Raw genomic sequence first — 25,650 nt, forward strand, 5'->3', positions numbered from 1 at the left:
ACTTAATTTTAAAAAAATACATTTTTAGATTAACATGATTAATGATAGTGTTATTTATTGATTTTATTAATATAATTATTATATGTAATAAATAAATAAATAAAATGTAAAAAAGTGAAGAAATATATTTATTATATATTATTTAGAATTATTTAATTAAAAAAATTTGTTTTGATTAACATAATGACTTATTTATTTATTTTATTAATGTAATTATTTTATGTAATAATTCAATTTAATTTTTTTTTTATATCCCCTTTAAATCCCTGTGTGCTTCTGATTCTCCATCATATAAGAAACTGTAAGGTGTAGACTTGCAAAAAGACAATTCCAGAACGAACGAATAAAAGAATCAGCAGGTTGTAGATACGAGCTGACTGAACCGGTCGATTTGTAGAATTCTCTCTTCTGATTGGTCAGAATGAGAGCTTGGTTTTAAAGCCATTTGAAAACTTTGTAAAAGTCCAAAAAAGACTTGTCCTATGATAAGATAAGAGATGGGAAAAGAGGTTGAGAGGTTGTTGACAGGAACGATTGTTATCTGCTATAACGTGATAACAGGAACTAACTTGTCTCATGGATGTTAACTATAGCAGGATACAAACTATGACATCATCCTGTTGCTGGTGTTGGCAGCAGGCTGTGGTAGGTATAAGATGAATAGCAGAAATCTAATCAGCGTTGCCATGGTAACCGTAACTCCACTTTATCATTGTCTTTTATTATTATTTTCCTCTAACAGCATATCCACTCTTTTATTCCTGACCTCCAGTACATTATTAAGTTGATTGTTTTTGGTCACTAGATGTGTTCTGTGGCCATTTTAACTCAACACCCCACTACAACGATCTTTAACCCTACGTGGTTTGTTATTAGTCTCACATTAAGGAACGTTGCCTGGTGAAAGTAAAGGGTCAGGTTTGTGTTTCTTTAATCAGGTTTCATCCTTGAACTTTTGCCTGTCTCAGATGCCTCGTAACCTGGAGTCACTCTCCGTTCCTCGGGAAAGCGAACACAGGAAGGCTACTATTGAGGATATCCTGAATCAAACAAACACACACACACACACACACACACACTCAGCCTAGAATTCTCAAGGCTAAGTCAGTCAAGCATTGTGCTTGTTGTTTTCCCTTGTAGTGTCAAATCACATCAGTGATCTAATATCAATGGAAATATTTGTTTTTAATAAATTCTATAAGATTAACATTGTGGTGCATTTCAATTCTCAACACACTTCTTGAGTGCTTCATGCGGATTGCTGAACTTCCTTTAGTAACTATTTACACAGGGACTTGTACAGCAGATGATCCACATAAACTCAGTCTCCAGTGTTAGAGCTGAGGTTAAAGCTGTAACGTCATGAGGTTTCTTTGTTTTGTGCACATGAAATACACCGACAAGGCATAACATTATGACCAGCTGCCCAATATTGTGTTGTTCCCCCTTTTGCTGCCAAATCAGCCCTGACCCGTCCTGCACTGTGTATTCTGACACCTTTCTATCAGAACCAGTATTAACTTCTTGAGCAACAGTAGCTCACCTGTTGGATCGGATCACACGGGCCAGCCTTCTCTCCCCACGTGCATCAATATGCCTTGGCCGCCCATGACCCCGTTTCTGGTCACTACTCTTCCTTCCTTGGATCATTTCTGATAGATACTGACCACTGCAGACCGCACAAGAGCCGTAGTTTTGGAGATGCTCTGATCCAGTGGTCTAGCCATCACAATTTGGTCAAACTCACTCAAATCCTTACACTTGTCCATTTTCCCTGCTTCTAACATCAACTTTGAGGACAAAATGTTGACTTGCTGCCTAATATATCCCACCCACTAACAGGTGCCATGATGAGGAGATCATCAGTCTTATTCACTTCGCCTCTCACTGCTCACAATGTTATACCTGATCGGTGTATAACCATAAACAAAGAAAAAAAAAAGAGACAGACAGAGAATTATTATTATTATTATTATTTTTTATTAAAACCTCAAAACAAACCAAAAAAAAAACATACAGGGGGGAAAAAATGTACACCTTTAACTTATACACTTTTATAAACAAAATAAAGTCTATAATCTATATTTACATCAACAGCTGGTTCTGAACAGTAGTTTTGTTTTTCCAAATAAGTTTTTTTTTTTTTAAAAGGTTTTCTTCCCTAAAATCTGATTTTACAGGTAAAAGATACAAACGGTATCCGTTCCTTTTTGTGTTAATATATATACACGATTCCAGCATGTTTGTTTAATACGCCAGCTAACGATAGAATCCGCTCTCTCTTTCTTTCATTCCTCAGCTTCTCTCCTTACTGATTTCTTTAAAAATGTCTCTCAACTTCAAACAAACAAACAAACAAAAACAAACAGTAACTGTTAAAATGGCAGTTCTAACTTTCGAGTCTCTGGCACGGTCACGCGCTGTGAGGTGGAGGGAAGGTTCGAGAAGTCAAAGAATCACAAACGTAAACGCAAACCCACGCTATTTACACTAAAATGACAGGGACGAGAAAAAAAAAAAAAAGCGAGGCTAGATGGATCACTGCTCACATTTTCCAATAAACTTTTACCGACACTGGCCAAATATATGTATTTATATATATTTAACTATATAGGTCTTTTTTAAATAAAAGAAAGAAAATAAAAAGTGCATTTTCAGGCCTCACATACTGTAGGCATACCGCTTCTGGACAGCAGAGGGCGCACACTTTCAGAAAAAAAAAAAAAAAAAAAAAAAAGGTACCGAACTTCACACTATTCCTTGTCGTTAAAATCGTTTACACAGCTTCAGGGTGTCAAAAAATTTTTTTATAAGCTATAAAAGCTAATTAGAATGAAACCACAAGCACCTTTACAGTCAAAAGATACTAAAGACACAAACGTTAGCATGGCATCGACAAGGAAAAGTAGAGATCGGTATCGGTCTGTTGAAGGTTCTGGGTAGATATCTTAACGAATCCGGGAAACTTTTCTTTTTGAACATTCCCATTCCCTTCAAGGAAGAGCGTGTGTTTGTAACTGTTTAGCTTTCAGCACTCCAAACCGTGGAAAGTACCTTGTTCGGCTCCGAACAGGAAGTCTAACTTAAGGCAGGGGGGAAGCGTTTTCCGGAAAGTCTGAGAGACATCAACAATAGTAATAACGACATTTAAAACATTATTTTTCCTTTTTTTTTTAAAAAAACAAAACAAAAACAAACGTCAGGAGAAGCATTAAAACAGCGATCATACCTTAAAAAACAAAACAAAAATATATATACGGGACGGTGAAACTGAAAATAGATTATTTACGTAAAGTTATTCACCGATTCCAACTTTCACTGCATAAAACAATAAACAAAACCCAGCATGGTGTGAATAGCTAAAAATAAACGCTTCCTCACAGGATGAACTGGTCCAACTGGTAGAACGTTTGGGTCGCCAGCTCGTTAGTAATTTTCCAGTTTCCTTGTTATGGTGATTAAATCAATAAGTGCCTTTAAATGGAGGCAATTTTCAAAATGCCAAGCCGTTGTTTATTCTCATAAAACAGAAATATTTTAAGATAGGTTAATGATGAGGATTAGTGGCAGTAATTAAGTCACTGGTTTTGTTCTACCAGTTGGACCGGTGTTTATTATTTTCTTTTTCCATCCAGTATTGTGATATATTACAGGCGTGTTCCAAATGTTTATTATATAGGTATTATGAATGGAAATAAATTGATCATGATTTTAAAAAGGAGGTTTTAGGTAACGGGACACGATAGATTTTAGTCTAAAGTCGTATGGACTGGACCAAAAACTTAAAAAGGTTTTGATTGCATAAGTATTCACACACACACACACACACACCCATTTCTGTGAATCACCTACATTTGGTTCTTTCATGTGAAATTTTACATCTTTAGAACTTTTTGCCTCAAGCCGGAGGTTTATCGCTCTATTTGCCTCTTTTTTTCCCCCTGACAGTACATTTACAGCTTCTAAACACATCTCGTAATGCAGATTAAGACCTCAGTCAGGCCGGACGCCGGACGTGTTAGCCGGATGGACGTCCAGCTCTTCGCTTATAATAGAAGTTAACATAAATTCTAAAAACGTCATGATTAGTCTCTACGATTTTAGCTTTGTAGCTCCAGTGCAAAACTAAACCTGAAACACATCATAGGTGATCAGCTGCGTTCGAGGTAAATTCTACCTTTAAATCGATTGTTATATATATAATGTAAACTTATTGATTGATTTCAGCTTCAAACTAAATGAATCGTTTGGCCAAAAATCGGAGAACAGTCTACCGAGAATTCCGCACACGTTTCCGTTAATCCGAGAGTCCAAGTGCAAAGCTAAAGTAAGCGTTAGACATTGATTGGGGTAAATAGTAAACGTATTAACGATTCTTTTTAGCCTCAGCTAGACGTTTAAGCCCAGTGTTTATCTGCTGCACGTGTGTGTGCGTGTGTCTTCTTCTTCCTGATGTCTTCTGCATTTTAAAGCCCTTTTCAGTGAAAGAACAAAAGTGCAGCACTCTGACCATCAGCAGCACTGAAAGACTTTCAAAATACATTTATTATTATTATTATTATTATTTTTCAATACCGAGCATTTTTATTAAAATAATCCGTCTTTTAAACTTTGTCATCGTCGCTGGCGTGAAAAGTAGTCTAACAAAAAAAAAGCAAAGATTCTCTCTCTCCTGGGTGACGTGTGAAAGCACCTCGCCCCCTGGAAGTTTCACCTCACAGCACCCTGCTCCCTCATCTCAGTCAGTGAGGACCACCAGCTCGCCCTCGCTGCGCTCTCCTCCGTCACTCTCTTCTCCCTCGCTGTACTGCGGTTTGGAACGAGGCCCGTCCTCCTCCGCCGGGCCACGTGGGGCTTGGGGTGGATCGAGGGAACGAGGGAGGTAGTGCTCCAGAAGGGAAGGGTGCAGAGGCAGGGTCATGGACATGGGTTTGGTGGAGTACGGAGCGTCGGCCGTGGAGTAATGCAGCTGCTGATCTGATTGGCTGTGAGGTAAAGAAGAGAAGACCATTGTTAGAAGATCTCAAGAAGCAGGAAATTCATAGAACCAAGACGTAAGAGTATTTTAATATCAGAGGAGGATTGAAATTTTTGAAGTTGGGGTCAAAGTGCAGGTCAAGCGATAATACAGCACCCTAGAGCAGAAAGGTTTTAAAGCATTGCACAGTGGCAGATTAACAATGCTGGAGCTTGAACCTCTGACCTTTTGCTCACTAACCCAGATCCTTAACCTTTGAGCCACTTCTTTCAAACTCAACACCTTTGATTACCTGGGTGGGTACGAGGCCCGCTGCTCCTGTCTGCGGCTCTTCATCATGGCTTTGTACTCGCCTACGCGCAGCCGTCTGCCCTCTACGATGCAGGTACGCTTCGGCCGGGGCTTGTACTTGTAGTCTGGGTAGCGCTCCAGGTGCTGTCTGCTCAGCCTGGCCTGCTCCTCATAGTACGGCTGCTTCTCCTGGTTGGACATGGACTTCCAGCGTGAGCCTACAGGGGGCGACATAGAGGTGCGAATAAGACTATATAGAGCTCTTTGTATTTGCAAATTAAATTAAATTAAGCCTCATTAAACAATCCTATGTTTTATTCTACACCTTTCTTTTGACATTAGGTAAAAAATAAACTACTTTCTGACTCAGTAAAGGACACTGTTTATCTGCTCAGACATTTTTTAAAGAAACTTTGAGGAAATTAACATGCACATGAATGCCAGGAATCAAGTATTCTTAGCTGAACATCGCCTAGAGCATCACCGTGCATCCTGGTACGAACCCACTGCACACTTTGAGCACACAGAATTTTACTGGTATATAGCTATATATACCTACAATATTTTATATCCCTTCAAATTTTAGATGTTTATGAACAAGCACTTGGAGCATCTCAGAGAGAAGAAATGGCTTCGATATCAACATTTACTTTGAAGATTTTTGGGTGTTTTTTCTGGAACTTTTCTATGAATATATCGCCCCAAGCAGGCTAGGGATAAACAGAAATACTTCTGGAACACTAGTCCTGAGTGTCTAATCTTTCATATGAGCTTCATATCACCCTCCACTGAGCACCAAGAGTCAATTAAATACGCTAAAGTGAAGAAGAATGTTAAGGAGATGCACAGACATGTGAAAAATGCAGACAAGGTGATGACCCAAGTAACAAAAGGTGAGTAAATGAATTCAGTCAGGGTCAAAGGCAGGAGGAGGAGAGGGGTGGAGAGGAGTGAGGGGGTAGGAGCGAGGGGCGATGTGCTTGCGGTTATGTCGTGAGTTTTGCACAATGGAAAGGAATGTCAGTGTTTTGTCAGAGGAAGGGGGGAGGAAGGCAGCTGGAGGAGGAGGAGGGGGTGGCTCTGGGTGGTGTTTTCCTGTCAGCCAGAGAAGCCAGGTGGCAGTTCATGCCCTAAGCAGTGCCGCCTTCCAACTTTCTCCATCGCCCCAACAACTACCTCCACCCCCTTCATCCGCCCGCTCGTCAGTGCCAGCGGCGGCACATGAAACGGCCGAAGAATCTGTAAGCAACACCTGGACAGATTGAGGAAACCACCGGGCAACAATGAGGGGCGAGTGTTACGTGGACAAAGACGGTGTGAGAATGTAAGGTGGAGAACAAGAGATAATTACAAAGAATGTGCCGAGGGGGGAAAAAAACAGGTGCAGATTGAGTGAGACTCCCTGAGGTTAATATTGTGCAAACACAAAAAAATAAGGCAAAAGGTGATAGAACAGTCAAGAAAGGTGTTAAAATAAAAATCTCACCCAGGATCTTGCTGATGCTCGAGTTATGCATATCAGGAAAGGCTTGCAGGATGCGCCGGCGCTCGTCCTTCGCCCACACCATGAAGGCATTCATGGGTCTCTTGATGTGACCGGAAGAGGAGCTCCGGCTGTCGCTGTAGCCTCCGACTCCAGAGACGATCTGCCCTAATAAAACACCATGTGACAAAAATCACATCAAGTCCTTTTGTTTTCTTTTCTTTTACCAGTAATCCTGTCTTTTAAAAATCCTGCCAAGTGAGCCTTTAATCATCGTTCTTACGTCTGTTATGAATTTCCAAAAGAATAATGGTTCCCTGCAGTGATTTAATTAGAGCGATGTATGCAAATTCTTCTGTGTGCTCCAGGCACAATGACCTTACAATGCGCTACCACAAGCACAACAGAACTAGGAAGCAAGTAACTATCAGGAAGTTCTTGTGATAAAATATATTAGGGTGAGGTTTACCATCCCAACCCTCCATTGTGAAAGAAAGATACCTTCAGAGTCGCTGCTGAGATGCTCGTCGTTCGTCCGTACGGACTGTCTGTCCTCGGCCCGGTCCGAGTGGAGCATGCGCTCGGCTCTGGACGCGTCCTTGTAATCGTTCTGCGCAAAACAAACAAAACAAAACACTGACTTTTAGGTAACAGCGTGTTACACCACTAACCCAGTGACACCAGGCAAAAAAAACCAAAAAAACAAAGGCGTGAAGATATTCGCACAAACCTTGAAATAATTACGCGCCTCTTCATATTTAACTAAGTACACACTCACCTTTAGGGTGAGCAACCCCTGTCATTATATTAATAATGATCAAAAAATAAAAACAAGTTTGAAGATGTCTGAATAGTGACAGGCAATTAAAGCAGGTTCAAGAGGAATGCCTGAAGAGGAACAGCCTGAATTCACAAGACAAAGAGCAAATTATCATTCCTTCCTGCAGTTAAGGTTGAAAATACTGGAGAAACAAAAGTGACTTGTTGACAGACTTCAGAAGTCGTCAGCCACGCCAAGAAAAATAAACTTTGATCGAGAATGGGACGAAGGAACAGCTGTTCCCGTAAATCGATATGTGAGCTCTCAGAGTTTCGCTATGAACGGCGGTGACAAACGGCGAGCTCCAGGTGCCACCGAAATGTGTGTGTGTGTGTGTGTGAGAGAGAGACAATACTCGGGTGCTTGCTGCTTTAAGACGCTGACTCACCAGCCTCGTGCTGCCGTCTCTCTCTCGGCTCGCTGGACCTTGGCCTCCTCGCAACAGCTGCTGGGCTTCGTGGATAGTTTGGCTCACGAGATCGCCCTCTCCCAAGAAGCCTGGAGAAGCAGACAAGAGCAAGATTTACACATGATCATTTATCCTCTCACCCTCCTTCGGTCTAACACCTAAAGGAACTTGGGTCTGTTCCAAGCTCGTGGTCTTTAAAAGAAAAAAAGAAAGAAAGAAAGAAAAGAACGAAGAAAAGGAACCAAGGCCGCATTTCAAAGGCCTGCGCTACAGGATACGCCCGAAAGCTCTAACGCATTTTGATGTTTAGATCAGGGAGACACTGGAGGTGATGACAATGTCTAAATTACAGCAGATATAGAAGAATAAAAGAGAAGAGTTAGTCTTCTATAGAGTCTAGGAAACTCTCATGAGTGAACAATTACGAACAATCAACATCAAATGACACCTTGTTTAAAAACGGCGTTTCATTTCCGCGCACCATGAATTAAAAACATGCGTGCAATTTTTTAAAAGAATTTCTCCGCGCGTGACAAAAACGTCAGCTAGATAAAAAAGTTCTGTGGCCTCCAAGTTTTCATCCTTTAACACGATGAATTTATTCTTCTTACTGAACCGCAAACACACCGCTCCAGAGAAGTCTTCCCGTTAAATATAAAAAAAAATCAGCCATACGTATGAATCTGAATCGTACGGAATGACGGAAAAAACGGGAAAACTCGAAAAGAAATAAACAAGCAGAAAGAAGGTCAATAGGAAAAGACACGAGCTAATGATTCAACGCCGAGGAGCAGAAGGGCGAACATATTGATTGTGTACTATTGACTACACAACAGCGAAAATATTATGTAGCTCTTTATCAGTGTGTGAAACACAGATACTTTTGGGGGGGTTTTCTCGCTGTTTTTGTCGCGGCAGGATGATAAGAAAATGTAAAATAGGCATTTGGCAGGAAACCATGAAAGCCTGAGAATTAAAAAAAAGAAGAAAAAAAAGCCTCAGGCCTAAATGTAGGAACAAGTATTTTCATATTTACGTAAGTTAATATACGTTGAACTGCTGAATTATTATTATTATAATCTACACCAATATAGACTGGTGAAGTGTATTACTGTTCTGAAGGTTCTGTGCATTTTTGCTCATTAATAGCCTTTATAGTTTCAACCGTTCTATTCAGTCTTCATTTTATTCCTTTATTCTATTTAACACTGTCTCACTAAAACACCGAGAAATACTCGACACCTTCTCACTAAAACACCGAGAAATACTCGACACTTTCTCACTAAAACACCGAGAAATACTCGACACTTTCTCACTAAAACACCGAGAAATACTCGACACTTTCTCACTAAAACACCGAGAAATACTCGACACTTTCTCACTAAAACACAGAGAAATACTCGACACCGTCTCACTAAAACACCGAGAAATACTCGACACCTTCTCACTAAAACACCGAGAAATACTCGACACTTTCTCACTAAAACACTGAGAAATACTCGACACTTTCTCACTAAAACACCGAGAAATACTCGACACTTTCTCACTAAAACACAGAGAAATACTCGACACTGTCTCACTAAAACACCGAGAAATACTCGACACCTTCTCACTAAAACACCGAGAAATACTCGACACTTTCTCACTAAAACACCGAGAAATACTCGACACTGTCTCACTAAAACACCGAGAAATACTCGACACTGTCTCACTAAAACACCGAGAAATACTCGACACTGTCTCACTAAAACACCGAGAAATACTCGACACTGTCTCACTAAAACACCGAGAAATACTCGACACCTTCTCACTAAAACACCGAGAAATACTCGACACTGTCTCACTAAAACACCGAGAAATACTCGACACCTTCTCACTAAAACACAGAGAAATACTCGACACCTTCTCACTAAAACACCGAGAAATACTCGACACTGTCTCACTAAAACACCGAGAAATACTCGACACTGTCTCACTAAAACACCGAGAAATACTCGACACCTTCTCACTAAAACACCGAGAAATACTCGACACTGTCTCACTAAAACACCGAGAAATACTCGACACTGTCTCACTAAAACACCGAGAAATACTCGACACTGTCTCACTAAAACACTCTCTCAAATACTTAGAAATAAACACTTTCACTAAACCACTGATTACTACTCAACAATTTCTGACTAAACCACTGAAATACTCAACATTTTCTCTGAAACACTGACTAATACTGGGGATTTTCTCACTAAAACACTGAGAAATATCCACTTTCACTGAAACAATGATTACTTAACATTTTCGTACTAATGCTCAACAGTGTCTCACTAAAATATTGAGAAAAACACTTTACCTGAAACACTGAACACTACTCAACACTTTCACTGAAACACTGACTACTACATAACCATTTCTCACTGAAACACTGACAGATACTCACCATTTTCACCAAAACACTCACTACTACTCAATACTTTCTGACTAAAACACTGACAAATACTCAACATGTTCACAGAAACACTGAACACTACAACACTGTCTCACTAAAATACTGAGAAATAAACACTTTCACTGAAACACTGACTACTACTCTGTACCTTCTCACTAAAACATTGACTACTCAGCACTTTCACTGACTACTACATAACAATTTCTCACTAAAACACTGACAAATACTCAATATTTTCACCAAAACACTCACTACTACTCAACACTTTCTCACTAAAACACTGAGAAATATCCACTTTCACTAAACCCATGACTAACACTCAACATTTTCACAGAAACACTGACTAATACTGAGTATTTTCTCACTAAAACACTGACTACAACACTTTCTTCCCAGATCACTGACAAATACTCAACATTTTTACTGAAACACTGAACACTACAACACTTTCTCACTAAAACACTGACTAATACTAAACACTTTCTCACTAAAACACGGAATAATACTCGACAATTTCTCATTAAAACTTTTACTGAACTAATGGCAAATACTCAACATTTTCACTAAAACACTGAACACTACACCACTTTCTCACTAAAATACTAACAGTATTAGTTACTCAACAATTTCTCATTACAACACTTGAATAGAAGCACTTTCACTGAAACAAAGACTAATACTAAACACTTTCTCACTAAGACACGGACAAATACTCAACACTTTTACTGAAACACTGACTAATATTCAACAATGTCTCACTACAACACTGAGAAATAAACACTTTTACTGAATCAACGGCAAATACTCAACATTTCCACCGAAACACTGACAAATACTCCATACTAAAACATGGACTACTCAACACTTTCACCGAAACCCTCAACATTTTTACCAAAACACTGAACACTACAACACTCTCACTGAAACACTGACTACTACTTAACAATTTCTTACTAAAACACTGAGAAATAAGCACTCTCACTGAAACACTGACAAATACTCAACATTTTCACTGAAACACTGCTATTTCTCGCTTAAAACACTCTCTCACTAAAACTTTGACTACTCAACACTTTCACTGAAATACTAATACTGAACATTATCACTGAAAATATACAGTTTTACTGAAACAATGACTAATACTCAACATTTTGACTGAAACACTGAACACTACTCAATACTTTCTCACTGAAACACTGACTAATACTCATCACTTTCCCGCTAACTACTCAACTCGTTCTCACTCAACACGTTCTTAATCAACACGTTCTCAATCAACACTTTAACTAAAACTCTCTCTTGCCTCAATCACCGAGTCTAAACCCTGACACACAGTGTAGACACCTACAAATGTACCAGAAAGAGAAGAATCCCTGCAGACCAACACACAGATTAGAGACTTCTCCATTAATATGCTCTTAGACCTTAATATGTTGATATTAACGTTAATAATCACACGCTGACCAAAACTCTACAGCAGACTGATCATAGTTTCCACAGTTAAAAATAAAATCAAAGAGAAAATGTTCCATCAGAGCAAAAAAGGGAAAATATTCATCCCTGTGTAATCCTACACAATCTATAGGTGAGTGTTTTGCTGAATTTCCTCCCCATCACTGGTTTTTCCACCACCCAGACTCATGACATCAGCACAACCAACTGGGGTACAATACTGTCGGTGTATCGAGGGGTGATTGGTGTTAGTTAAAGAATTTGAGTTGAATTCAAATGACGAACCCAGGCTAAGCGCAGGCCGAGGCGGGCTGTGCTGGACATCTCTGCTCCTGTAGGTGGACTGCAGGTGTGAAGAGGGAAGATCCAGACTCTGGGGGCTCTTCGGTTTGGCTGTGAGGTTCAACGGCTGACTGCTCTCCTGTAAAAACAACAGGAATTCCAGAAAATATTCCATAAATAGGAAAAGAGATCCAATGTTGAGAGAAAATCCCTAAAGGTAGATATGTACCTGACGAAAGACTGTACCACTGGATCTTTTCAGAGGGTTGGAGTGAGGGTTTGGGAGGAGCTGCATGGGATATTCCACTAAAAAATGAAAAGAAATATCTATGATGAAAATGAAAAACAATGTTTAGTCATTTCTTCATTTGAACAAAAAAAAAAAAATCTAATAAAATGTGGAGCATTTTCACACCGACAGTCGTCATGTTCCTAACCCCAATCTTTGACCTGTGACAAAACACCACGTCCAACAGCTTCTTCTTCTCTCCCATTGTGCTCCGTTCTTTTCAGTCACTCTTTCCTTAAGGGAACATGCAGTACTTTTGTGCTCCGGCATGTCCGTGGCTTTTCCTTCACCACCACCACCACCACCACGGGTACGCTCTCCGAATGAAAAGACGACCCTGAGCCTCTGCTGAGGCCTTCTACAGTCTGCGCACCGAGAAGCAATTCAACTCGGCTGACCTCTAGTCGAGCTTCTCATGTTTACACAAGAGGAACAAAAGCGGGAACACCAGCGCCGAGGCTTTCACTCGCACAATTACCGCTTTTATTTAAAAATTAGACCTTGAGATTAAGGGAAGAGGAAAGAAAGAGAGAAATCGAAAACCGAGATGCACTGAGGTCAGAAACTCGGAGCTTTCTGAGAATTTTATTCATCGGAAAAATTGCCTACGACCCAGATGTCATGGTTTTCTTTCTTTTCTTTTTCTCTAAACTCATTGTGCATTGCGACACATTAACAAAAGACAAATCACACTCGCTAACCTTGGTCCACAAAAAAAAAAAAACTTTTTTAAAAAGGTGTGGAGGTTGTTAATATTTGAAATCATTGGCTTAGATCTGGTAGACAGAAAGCATTTGATCGATGTGAGAAGATCAGGCCGCTGAACCCGGTTCCTCCACTCGAAGTGTAAAAGCTAACAGTTACACAATGAAGAGCTGACGTTTGATCTGACAGGAGAGCAGGATTCATGAAACAAAACACTCCGTTTTTATTGAGTGATGAAGGAAGGAAGGAAGGAAGGAAGGACGAAAAGAAAGAAGGCAAAAAAAAAAAAAACGCTGAGAGAAAGGAAGGAACAAAGAGAAAAGCAATAAAAAATGACCCAAGAAGAAAAAGAGAATGAAATGAAAGAGCAGAACAATAAGGGAGGAAAGATGAAAAGAACAGAGTGAATAAAGGAGGACAAAAACAAGATGCTTCTAAAGGAAGATGGACGGAGAGAAAGAGGAAAGAAAGAACAGGAAGGAGGAAGTGACTAGAATTGAGGTAGAGTTATATAAATTGAGTCTTTACTTAATAAACATAATCGTTTTTTGGAACGAGGTGGACGGAAAGCAGCGACGGAAACACTTCGTGGCAGTCATCTGAACAAAAACCAAAGTATTTCTCGATGCACTTTCCAGAATCTTTGTTCACACCTCGGGGCCTCCTTCTACCGCACCTACGTCCCCATCGGCTCGTCGCTGCCGCTGGATGTGTCTTTGAGGCTAAGTTTGTAACAGCGAACGGAAACTCAAGCTAAACGTACGTATTCGTCCGAGATCTGCTGAACGCCCCCTGGAACTTTGACATGGCTTCAAGAAATCAGAGAAGATTTGGTGTACAATGGTGTGTGGTGTTTTGCGAACGCTGTAGCATTGCAGCTCGAGTACTGCGTCAGCTAGCTGGCATTCATCGTTAGCGACTGCCTGGTCGGCTGCTATTTTGTTAATATTTTGTGAATTAGAAAAAGTGTGATGTTTTTGTCAACTAAGGAAATAAACAGATCGGTCAAAACAACAAGAGCACTGACTTTCTGTCAAAACGATTAACATTCCACAATACAAAGATTAGAATGCAAAAAATCCTCGTGTGTATGTGTTACAGGAAACGTTTGGACAAAGACGGGGTGGGGCAGGGACACTGAAAACATCTCAACTTTTAAAAATATGATAATAAACAAATCAAATTGTCAGTTTGCTGGCTATGTCACAGTACAGGGTGGAGGAGGGAGGGGGGAAGGGGGGGCAAATGCAGTTTGTGTCTCACATTTTCTACCCTTTCTTGATGGAAAGACATGTGACACACACACACCTACACCTACACACACACACACACACAAGGACAATTATGTGCACACTGCATTCTCTTTCAGAGGTATTTCTATTTCCTCATTGTTAGAACTTCATACATTCTCATTTAGGGATAAACTCTAATCATGCTTTCTGAGTATGATGGAGATGATAATGATGGTGATGATTGATGGTGGTGGTGTTTGTGATGATTCATGATGATGATGATGATGAAGATGGTGATGATGGTGGTGTTGGTGAAGATGGTGGTGGTGTTGGTGAAGATGGTGATGATGGTGGTGGTGTTGGTGATGATGGTGGTGGTGTTGGTGAAGATGGTGATGATGGTGGTGGTGGTGGTGATGAAGATGGTGATGATGGTGGTGTTGGTGAAGATGGTGGTGGTGTTGGTGAAGATGGTGATGATGGTGGTGGTGGTGGTGAAGATGGTGGTGATTGTGATGATTATTGTGATGATGGTGATAGTGATTCATGATGATGGTGATGATGATAGTGATTCATGATGTTGATGATGGTGATGATAATGGTGGTGATAATTATTGTGATGATGGTGATGATGACGGTGATAAAGATGGTGATGATTCATGATGATGGTGATGCAGATGGTGGTAATGGTGGTGATGGTGATGATGATAGTGGTGGTGATGATGATTATTGTGATGAAGGTGATGATGATAATTATTGTGATGATGATGATAATTATTGTGATGATGGTGATGAAAGCGGTGATGATGGTGATTATTGTGATGATAATGGTGATGAAGGTGGTGATGATTGTGATGATTCATGATGGTGATGATAATTATTGTGATGGTGATTCATGATGATGGTGATGATGACGATGATGGTGATGATGATAATAGTGATGATAATGATTGTGATATTTATGATGATGCTGATGATGATGGGTTAAGAACACGTTTAAACACAGTCCCCCTGAGACACTCACCTGGCTTGCAGGGAATGGGCTGAAGCGGGAGCCCCATCTGCGTATCAGAGGACACGGGCAGCGGCTGCGTGTTCGGGTGGAAAGCCGGAATCATCACGTAGGGCAGGTTCACCTGCTGAGGCAAAGGTCAAAGGGAGTTCGGTCACTCCAGCAGAACAGAACAGATCTACTCCGCTAAATAAAAAACCACAGGGATTTACACTGAGGCTTCACCTGGATCTGCTGCTGCAGGAGGTTGATCTTGTGCTGCTGTTGGATCAGCTGCTGCTGCTGTTTAGCAATCTAAAACACACACACACAGTGAAACATGATGGCTCCAGTACATTACATGAACTTTATTCCTTCTCTTTAACTCTCATGACTGAATGACCATGTACTAAACAGCTGCAGTTGCAGTTTCAGTCAGTGAAAGCTGTTTGGAAAGAGTCAACCCAAGATAGAAGAGTTTCCTTCGACATGCGTTCAAAATCTAGGTGATTTTTTTGTTGACAGATAGGTTGTCTGACAGGTTTGTTGACAGATGGGTGGTCTGTTCTATTTTTAGCCCAAGCTTGGTGGCACGACTTCCTGTGAGGAGCCTTGACATGGAATGCTTGGCATGGAATTCTTTGTAAGCAGCCATACAGTTAACATACGCTTCGTATTGGGAATATTGCTAATATTTTTGCGTGGCTGGAACAGATTATGTGCATTTACATTATTTCTTACGGGAAAATTAATTTCGCAATACAAATTTTTGCCTTAAGAACTCGCCTCCAGAACCAATTAAATTCGTATGTCGAGGTTCCAGTGTACAGGGTTATTTGGACCCTGCAGACACGGATACGTCGATCCACCTTTACTGGGCACTAGAATTAAGCAGCTTGAAGCAGTTCTCTTCTCTTGTTATACTTTGATCTCTTTGATCATGTCATGAGCATTGTTGCCTCCTCTGAACCCCCTTCTCATCTACACACACACACACACACACACACACACACACCTCTTCACTACCCTCCACTTGCTATTTACTTGTTCGTCTCCTCACCTGCTCCTGCTGCTGTCGAGCCAGCTCCATCTGCTGCTGCTGTTTCTCCAGGAGCAAGGCAGCCATGTTCCTCTGCTCAGAGTGCGCTCCTAACAACTGCTCCCTCAGAGCAGACAGCTGGTTAATCATCAGCAACAGGTGAAGCTCCTTCTCAGCCAGGCTTTCTGGAGTGCCTACACACACACACACACACACAGTTTGTCATGTCATTTAGGATAAACAAGAACACAGCACACCTTTAGAAAAAAAACCACCCACGTATAATTTTTACACAATGAATCATTTCCTGGATGATTGCAATTGCAGTATGATCCATCAGCATGGTACGTGACACTCTGACACACGTCAAACAGCCATCAAATCTGCACCAGCTTTCTTTACCTTTCACATTAGCAGTGCCTTGGATCTTCTCCCTCCAGTCTGAGTTCAGGATTTTCTCGATGGTGGGCAGCACTGAGGACCAAACCGGGAGTAAAAATCAAAACACCAGCCTTTAATCATAAGACATTAATTAATTAATAAATAAATAAATAAATAAATAAATAAATAAATAAATAAATAAATAAATGTAACTTTACAGTAGGGCTGGAGATTTATGGGTGGAAGTGCAAGGTTGCGAGAAAAATAAATAAATAAATAATAATTTTAAAAAATCAGCTAGGAAAAGGAACCTTACTGTAATAAAACATCTCATTATCATATTCTAGTAATAATTATTACATTATTATAACATCTGGTTATTACAAAAAAGCAGCTTGTTATTATTACAAAGAAAACATCTGGTTACTTAAAAAACATTTCATTATTATTAAAAGAATCTGTTTTTTTTTTTACTTTAAAAGTACCATATTGCTTTGTTTTAAATATCTGCTGATTATTTAATTTAAAATTTTATTATTGGTATTATTATTTCAAAAAAAACAACAGCTGCTTATTACTTAAAAAATAAGTTTGTTATTATTTAAAAAAGATCTTACTGTTTTTTTAAAATCAAGTTATTACTTAAAAAGAAGCTAATTATTTAAAAATAAATAAATAAACACCCAAACCATAAAAATGACACATTATTATTACTTTAAAAGCCAAAAAAGCAAAATAAATACATAAATAATAACAATAATTAAAAAAAAAAAATTTATATATATATATATATATATATATATATATATATATATATATATATATATATATATATATATATAATTTTATTATTTATTTATTTATTTAATATATAATTATAATTATACATTAAATATATAAAATAAACATATAAATTAAAAAAAGCAAAAAAACCTATTACATTTTAATAGCATCTTATTATCTTACTATTAAGAACACCTCCTTTAATGACAGAAGCATCTTGGCATTATTATCTCCTTATTACGAAAATGATTTCAAATAAACATCTCATCATTTTCATAACATCTAATTATTCGCATACCTCTGATCAGAATTTTTTTTCTTACACAGAAGCAACGTGATTCTGTACGATATTTTATATACAAAATGGAATTAAAAAAAAAAAAGTCAAACTTTCTCAGCGAATCAGCAGACGTGACACATGACCAACCCTCAAACCATCAAACTCATCAGAAACTCGATCATATTTTGTAATACCTGGATTTGTTTATTCCTCGAGATTTTTTATCTTGCAGCGTTATATCATATACTTCAAAGTTCAAAATCAGTTGTCATTACTGTGACGAGAAGTTTTATTTAAAAACAAAGGCACCTACGTCTACATTGTACTCTGTAATTAGCGCTGCGCAAACTACATAATCATCCGTCTTCCTACACTACGACTCAATGACATGATTGGATTGGAAGGAACGTTCGTCACAATATAAATTGCTTCAGCAAAATAGCAGAATCATTGAGCGCTATTAGCTTGGAATGACATTATTAAACAAAGATAATTTCACCTTCACACCCTGGGAGGAAGCCGTGACATGGGCGTGTTGCTAACAATGGAAACTAACACTGCTGCCGTACTTTTTTTAAGCGGGCTTTATTGCAGCTTTGTAGCTCACAAAATACAAGACTACAGTGTCAACCAGCATGTATGAGCATGTGGGGGGGAAATGTCATGTCTTATTGAGCAAAAACACAGAAATCTGTGAAAACATTTTTATTTATTATTCATCGATTTAGCTCTCTGTGTTTGAACACCAACAACTGTCTAAAACTTGGCCTTTTATTAAACTTTAGCAAAGATTTATCCATAAGGGCAGAACTCACCCTCGCTGACATTCGGCTGGGTTCTGCTGTTGGGTCTGTTCAGCACGTCCTGGCTGCTGGGACTGACACTGTGTGCTTGATCTTTGCTGGGTGAACTGGCCTGGATGAAAAGATGTTCAAAGTTACACTAAAGTCTAAACTGGACGTTCATGACAGTAAGGTCTGGTAGAGGATAAATACTCATTGTTACAGTGTAATGTGGCTATAAATGAATAATTAATTACTTAATAACACCTATTTAGGAGCAAAAATTACGGCGTGATTAGCTGAGAGCTGTTAGTCAGTGGAAACCGCATCTCTAAAGTGCTTCAGGCTCCTTGTTTCCGACCCTAACCTCTAAAAAGCTGGTTACAAATGAGTACCACTTTGTTCTAGCTCAAGGGGTGGTGTTCATGGGGCAGTAGAAGCTTTAGGCAATCTGAAAGGTTAACATTTTCCAAAACTAATCTTAGAATCAACCCATCAACCCTGATTGAAGCTACAATTTGCCTCGTTGATATCTACCTGCTCTATTAAACACCTCCATGTTTACAGACACAACGTAGCATGAGCACCATCCTTACCAAAGGAGACCGAGTGCTGCGAGATGCCAACTTCTCTGGATCCCCCGGCGGCTGCAATGACCAATCGCACGATGGAGAGGACCGCTGCGACTCCCTGACTCCGCCTCCGTCTCCGGATGCCTCCTCCAGCTTGATGCCGATGCCCACCATGGTTACGTTACCACTAGCATGGGGTTGTATCGCAGGAGGACTGCGCTCACACATTCTGCGAAAGCAAGAACATTCAACAACTTAGCCTGGATTCATTTAAGCAGCAAATTAGTTCCTGTTGCCATATCAGGATGAGGGATCTCTAATCAGGGCATTCCGCTACCATTCTTCAGTTATCTGAGCGGGCAGGAAGGCTCGGGCCAACAGCTGACTGCTTTGCATGAGTAACAGAAGGGCTTTGTGAGCACCACACACAGGCCGGCCCCATTCAATCGCTTTTCAACAAAGACCAGAATACGGTAGCACTTCTTGTGGAGCTCCAGGGCTTCAGAGCACTCGGGGTTGAAAGCAGAGGTAGTGCTGTGTGTGTTTGTGTGTGTGTGTGTGTGTGTGTGTGTGGGAGTACACTTCTTCTCAAGGACCCGAGTCTATCAACACAGCGTCAGAAGACAGATGGAAGACTCATGTTCTCCCTAGACCTCGTCTCAAGTGGCAAACCAAGCACATGTGCCACGAAAGATGAAAGCAAAAAAAAAAAAATACATACACAAGACATTATTATAGAACTATGGAACTGTAGCTTTTTTAGCGTAGTCATAGATATACATTACATTTATATATCCACCCTACAAGGCCTGTTGTTGCATAGACGGAACAAAGGAAGTACAACAATGGGAAGGAGATTGACAAAAGCAATAGGCTGGGAATGCAGCAGGGTAACAATGCAGCTACAATGTGCCAAAAGGCTGCGGCTGGGGAAAGAAAAACAAACAAAAAAAAAAATGGGGAAGACGAGCAATGCTGCCAAAGGCAACAGTTCCTCCTTCGGTTTTCACTGGCAACACAGAGCCACCTATATGTCCGCATTACTCTCACACAAGGCTAGTCTTCAGAGTTTAGCTACATCCGAGATCTGGGGGAAAAGTGGCTGCGAAAAAGTGGAAACTACGAGACAGTTGATCACTGACAGCTCTGTAGTTGCCTTAAGGACAGCTCCAGTGGCTGAAATTTTCTCAATAGGGTTCTGACCTGCATCCTGTAGAGAGAGGAAATGGAATCAAAATGACACGGAGAACAAAAGAGCAGTGTGTGGACAGACATGTGCAAGAGTTTTATAAAAATCTCAACACCAATTTAGCTCGTACGCACTGGGTATCGGTTGTTATGTGACACTGGCATGCGAGGCTGGTATGCGATCCGATACGTTTCCCAGAGTCTACTCTTCAAGAGTTATGCAAAAAGAGTCACTGCGTTGTATCGATCCAACCCGATTCTGATCAAACAACCTAAGAATAAGAACAATCTCTTTAATCCATGACAGATTCTTTCAAATCACTTACACACACTTAAATCCCCGGGTCTCATCCAGACTAGTCTATTAAAAGTCATCTGGTTGTTCCACTGTTAAAATGTCAGAAGAACTATGCGGGAATTAGAGACGTGCAAGAAAGCTCGTTTTCAAGGCCGCACTCCAAGACAAGTGCAAAGCACTCACAACAGGTGGAGAGTCGGCTTCCCTCCGCTGATAAGATTTACTGACTGGGTGACTGACAGGTATGCAGATAATGGACAAAAAAAATTACTTCTCACAGTCCTAACTCCGAACACACTGTAAAAACTGAGGTCCTGATGCTACAGACTTCAGTATTTATTTCTAGCAGAACAGGATTGTGCAGTCAAGATTTTAACACACTTCTGTCACGCACAATAGCCAGAATAATAACCTGGTAGAAGAATCAGAACAACCACCGTGGACGGATTTTTCAGTGACACGTAATGGAGAGGATTCCACTTCGTTTGTTTTAAAGGATTGACTTAAATTTTTGGGAATGATGTCAGACACAATTGTTAAAAATTGTTAAATAAATAGAAATTGAACTGATGCTGCTTGCTTTCTCTTGACCACGGAGTCCCAAACTAGATGAGACAATTTTCTTCTTACCTGTTGCTCGGTTGAGGAGCCATTTCTCTTTCTCAAGTCCGAAATTGGATTTTTAGCATATTATCAGTATGTACGCTATGTACAGCAGTCTAATACACTAGTACTACGCGGTTTGGAATCGAGCCTCAGCCTCAGAGCCTGGGATATCGAACTCTTTCCACGCGCACGACAATAGAACGAATGCCACAGGTCGTCTAACAAGTCGCGGCACGTTAGTTCAACCAGCTAACTAACATCGTGCCCCTGGCGCCGCAGATGCAAATATCACATTACTCCCTCCACCTCCTTCCCTCCAAGGGTTCCACGGTGGTTAATTTCCTCATTATGACAAGTTATTTTTGAAAAAGCCCAAACAATAAGGAAGATCAGTGCCAGGAAAACGCCTGAGCTCCAGGAGAAGTCAGTGTCCGACACATGAAAGACAAGCGCAGCGCTTGTAGTAACACGAATGACATGATGCCTGTATGAACTTGCTGTCTGCGAGCAAGACAGTACTCTTCCTTTTCATTTCTTTTCTTCTTTTCTTTAATATCTCTAATATGGCGTGCACAAAATAATCCTGACATTTTGCCTTTGGCAAGCAGCACGCTGTGTTGAGTAACAGTTTGGCGCTGAGAGAAACCAACACACGCTCAGTAACGCAATATTCATTCAGAGATGATGATTTTATTGGGGTTTGTTTTTGGGGTTTTTTTTAAATCCAAATCAACCTAGAGTATAAATCAAGCGAAGAGTGATATATAGCTCTATAGATACAACATATGCAAATACTAATAATGTAAATCCTCCAGCTCTGGAACGCAAGACTCAAATAAATGCCTGGGTTTTCTGCTCCAGCACATCTTAAAAAAATGATTCGAGGGGTGTTAAAGCAGAGAACCAGACCAATCCTTGTCGGACAAACCGGCATGGTCACAGTTGTTCACTCCTGGTAAGCATACCAAGCGACACCAAGCGTAAGCCCGGTCAGCTGTCGGATGCCAAAAGCCGGAGCTTCTCAAAACCTCTTCCCGTTCACACATACACTCCGGAGAACCCCGAGAAGCGTCCCTGACCTGCGAAGAGCGTGCATGCACCGACCTCAAGAATTCCTGATCAGCCCTCATCAGCCACGGCTCGTCTCTCGGGTGCAGGGTCGTCTGCCAGCGTGGGAAAGCGGTGAAGCAAGTCATGGCACAGCTGCTGAGGTTCTCGGCGACCCAAGTGGCCAGTGACCTCCTCGGAATGGAAACGCTCGTCTTGTTTTTCAGGCTATCCCTGGCTCGGTCTGACACGGTGTAGCCACAGACGCGTGCCTTTATCCAAAGCAAACAGTGGCATTTGCATGAAGGGACTGCCTTCCCAATATTTACAGATAGTTTAGAGAGTGTAGTTATAAAAATAGTCTGATATGAGATTTAATTTTAAATAGGTGTTGGATGAAGGGAAATTTGAGCTGGGTCCTGAGCTGTGGAGAATGATTTAAACGATTTTTTACAAAAAGAACTTCTCTCCAATTTAGACAGAGTAAAGGACAACACTGGGTTTTTACAAAGCAGAACCAAATGTAATAATAAACAGGGATGTTGTTTGTACAATGCGGCTCTTTATTTTAGCCCGTTTAATGCTGTGACAGGATAATAAGGGGTAAAAAAAAGAAAACAAGTGTATCCCTGGTTATTTAAACAAATTTCATTTTCTCTTTAAACCTCCTGGACAAATAAAATGCAAACGATTGCAAACAATGTCACTATTCATCTGGCGAATTTTAGAGAATTAAAAAGTCATGGACGCTGTTTATCCAGCTTCATTTGTGCGTAACGCTGTTTACGGTCAGGGCTCTACAGGCGGACGTGTCGAGCGAGGAAAAACGTTTTAATAAACCTTCGGATTAATTCTGGAACGAGCCGTCTCTACAAACGAAACATCCTACCATGTGAAGGAAATCAGCGGGCCATTATTCGAGCATGTGGCACAATGAGAGAGAGAGAGAGAGAGAGAGAGAGTGTGAGTAGAGACTCTTTATTCTTTATACTCCAGGTCATAATGGTCCTTTAATATGGATTTTCCACTTCCCTCCCAGGGACAGCCCCCGCTCAGTCCCCTCCACACAGGTATGGGTCTTTGGATGTTTTGAATAAAGGAAGGAAAAAAAACAAATGCAAATCGACAAGGATCCAAGAGGAGACAAAACTCTAAAGACGGTTGCCTTTTCTGTGAAAAAAAAAAACAAAATATGACCACTGATGCCACGATTTTGTATCCAAACAAAGTTTTGACTCCCTCTTTACACGCTAAATAAAAAACACTAACGTCTAGGTGTGATTAGATCTAGGCATATGAATAGATGAATACATCATTAATAATAATAACAACTACATTTTAATATCGGCACGTCTGCACGTCGGCATCTACACCGCCGGTTTCGATGTTTATCTGCGAAGGTCCAAAAATTCTACATGGCATCATCAGGCCTGTGTCTTTAAAGAGCCTAAGACGGGGGAAAAAAACAAATCTCCTAAATAAGACGTATTAACAGGATGATGACACAAGCGTGGATTGGACACACACACAAAAAAAAAAAAAAAAAAAAAAAGAGAGAAGAAAGGCGTGCGCTGCTGCTGGGGTTTTTTCCCCCCTCTGCTTTTCAGAAATAGAGGTTAAAAAGCGCACTCTTTCATCGTAGCTCTCCGGGCCTGAAACAGTCCGCTTATTGTGCCACCGAGCGAAAGGCTAGTGTGGCATTTATCTGAGACACAAGAGGAGGACGGGGAGAGGGGGGGCAGTGAATGAGGGGGAAGGCACACACACAAACACACTCCGAATAAAGAAACATAACAAGAGAAGAGGAATAAAGGATGTTTGTGAAGGGCCCCCTTTCACGCAAAGGCAAAAAAAAAAAAAGCCTCACAAAAACCAGCTCTCCAATTTGCCAATTTTCTTCAGGCGAAGTAAGAGAAAAAAAAAGATATTAAAAATGTACTGTTTTCTAAATCAGGCGCACTTTTATGTCCCATCCTGCACTACATGCACTTTTGCATTGTGTGTGTGTGTGTGTGTGTGGTGGAGAATTGGTCTCGAGAACACATCACACTACTAGCTTCATAATATTCGGCCCATCGCTCGCGCGCCCTTGAACCACGGGATAAACAGAGATCTTTAAGATGCCAGGGCCACGCATCTGTGGTGTTGCCATGGCGACCCGGCCATCCTCTTTTGTGTGGCGAGGAACACAACAGGTAATTCTGAGCAACCGCTGGTCCCATTATTGAACCCGCTGTCAAGCTCGGCTCACAAAAAAAAAAACAAAAAAAAAAAAACACGGGGCGTAACCTTAGAATCCAGATTTAAAAATAGCAGAAGTTTCAATAAAGAAATAGAATGATGAATTAAATGGAATAAAGAGCTTAGGGACGAGGAATGAAAAGAAAACGAGGTAGAAAGCTGTTATGTCAGATTTCGGTACATGATAAAGAAGGATGGTACTAAAAATGACCTAAAAACAACTTTCTCTCATAGCAACCTAATAACAACTTTATTTACAAATTTGCTAAAATCGCTAAAAAATACGTCACAGCGAAGAAAGAGTAAAAGTAAAAGTAGATTAACTTCCCTAATAGCGTACGGTAAGAAGAAACGAGTAGCTTGTCAAACAGAGTACTGTGTTCGTCACAAGCTAGCCTAGTTAGCAAACCTACTTAGCATCAAACTGAGAATACCTCAAAGCCAATATCATGACGGGTTTCTCACAACAAAGTCCACACGCCACAAAAGTACACTTTGTACTCACGACTCTGAAAAAGCTCACAAATTCAGCCGTGGATGTTTCTGTACTGTAGCGCTAACGCATCCCCACCCAAAACCTCAGTGATTATTATCAGCTGGCGCCCAGTTCTCAGATTCTCTCTGTGTGTATCTGATCAGCTCAAGAGTTAAAACAGCCCGGTCTCCGTGAGCGGAGTCAAATGATGTTGAAAACCGGGAAAAAGTGAAGTGGAACATGGATACTTTAAATGTGCTAAGCTAGCTAGCTTGTTTAGCACTGTCTAGCTAGCCTGACAGCTCGATTAGCTGGAGTTTCAAAGTGGTTCCTTTTTGACATGGTTCTGTCTCGCTACAGATACATAAAAGACTCAGCGCATGGTGACGCAAATCTAAACTCTGACAAATGATGACTTCGTGTTCTAGTGGTTAACTAGACTCTCTAGTTTGCTAGCTAGCTTGCTTACCTGGAGGGGAAAAGTGTTAAACGACTATGTTATGCTTATATTTTGACACGTCCTGTTTCAGTTAAATAAAACACTTAGGACATGATGAGGCAAATCAAAACTCTGGCAAATGGT

The 25,650-nt window shown here is 40.4% G+C and overlaps 1 protein-coding gene across 7 annotated transcripts in view; it reads right to left on the reverse strand.

The window, feature by feature from the left end:
• Window positions 1-1,956: 1,956 nt before the first annotated feature.
• LOC131342310 (transcription factor SOX-13-like) overlaps window positions 1,957-25,650 on the reverse strand; it is a 34,166-nt gene continuing 10,472 nt past the window's right edge. For 2 of the 7 annotated variants that reach the window (XM_058373046.1, XM_058373047.1), the window contains exons 2-14: window positions 19,237-19,441; window positions 18,674-18,773; window positions 16,817-16,888; window positions 16,436-16,608; window positions 15,622-15,690; window positions 15,409-15,523; window positions 12,388-12,485; window positions 12,162-12,297; window positions 7,961-8,070; window positions 7,254-7,362; window positions 6,756-6,920; window positions 5,271-5,487; window positions 1,957-4,985 (exon numbers count right to left, since the gene is read on the reverse strand). In XM_058373046.1, the coding sequence (XP_058229029.1) occupies window positions 4,739-4,985; window positions 5,271-5,487; window positions 6,756-6,920; window positions 7,254-7,362; window positions 7,961-8,070; window positions 12,162-12,297; window positions 12,388-12,485; window positions 15,409-15,523; window positions 15,622-15,690; window positions 16,436-16,608; window positions 16,817-16,888; window positions 18,674-18,773; window positions 19,237-19,440 (1,815 nt within the window). In that variant the 5' untranslated portion in view covers window position 19,441 and the 3' untranslated portion in view covers window positions 1,957-4,738. Of the gene's footprint in view, window positions 4,986-5,270; window positions 5,488-6,755; window positions 6,921-7,253; window positions 7,363-7,960; window positions 8,071-12,161; window positions 12,298-12,387; window positions 12,486-15,408; window positions 15,524-15,621; window positions 15,691-16,435; window positions 16,609-16,816; window positions 16,889-18,673; window positions 18,774-19,236; window positions 19,442-21,328; window positions 21,480-22,408; window positions 22,560-25,650 lie in introns of those variants that run through there. The other 5 variants (XM_058373042.1, XM_058373041.1, XM_058373044.1 and 2 more) reach the window with 5 other exon arrangements.

This window comes from Hemibagrus wyckioides, linkage group LG21, assembly GCF_019097595.1.
Source record: "Hemibagrus wyckioides isolate EC202008001 linkage group LG21, SWU_Hwy_1.0, whole genome shotgun sequence".
NCBI classification, from domain to species: domain Eukaryota; kingdom Metazoa; phylum Chordata; class Actinopteri; order Siluriformes; family Bagridae; genus Hemibagrus; species Hemibagrus wyckioides.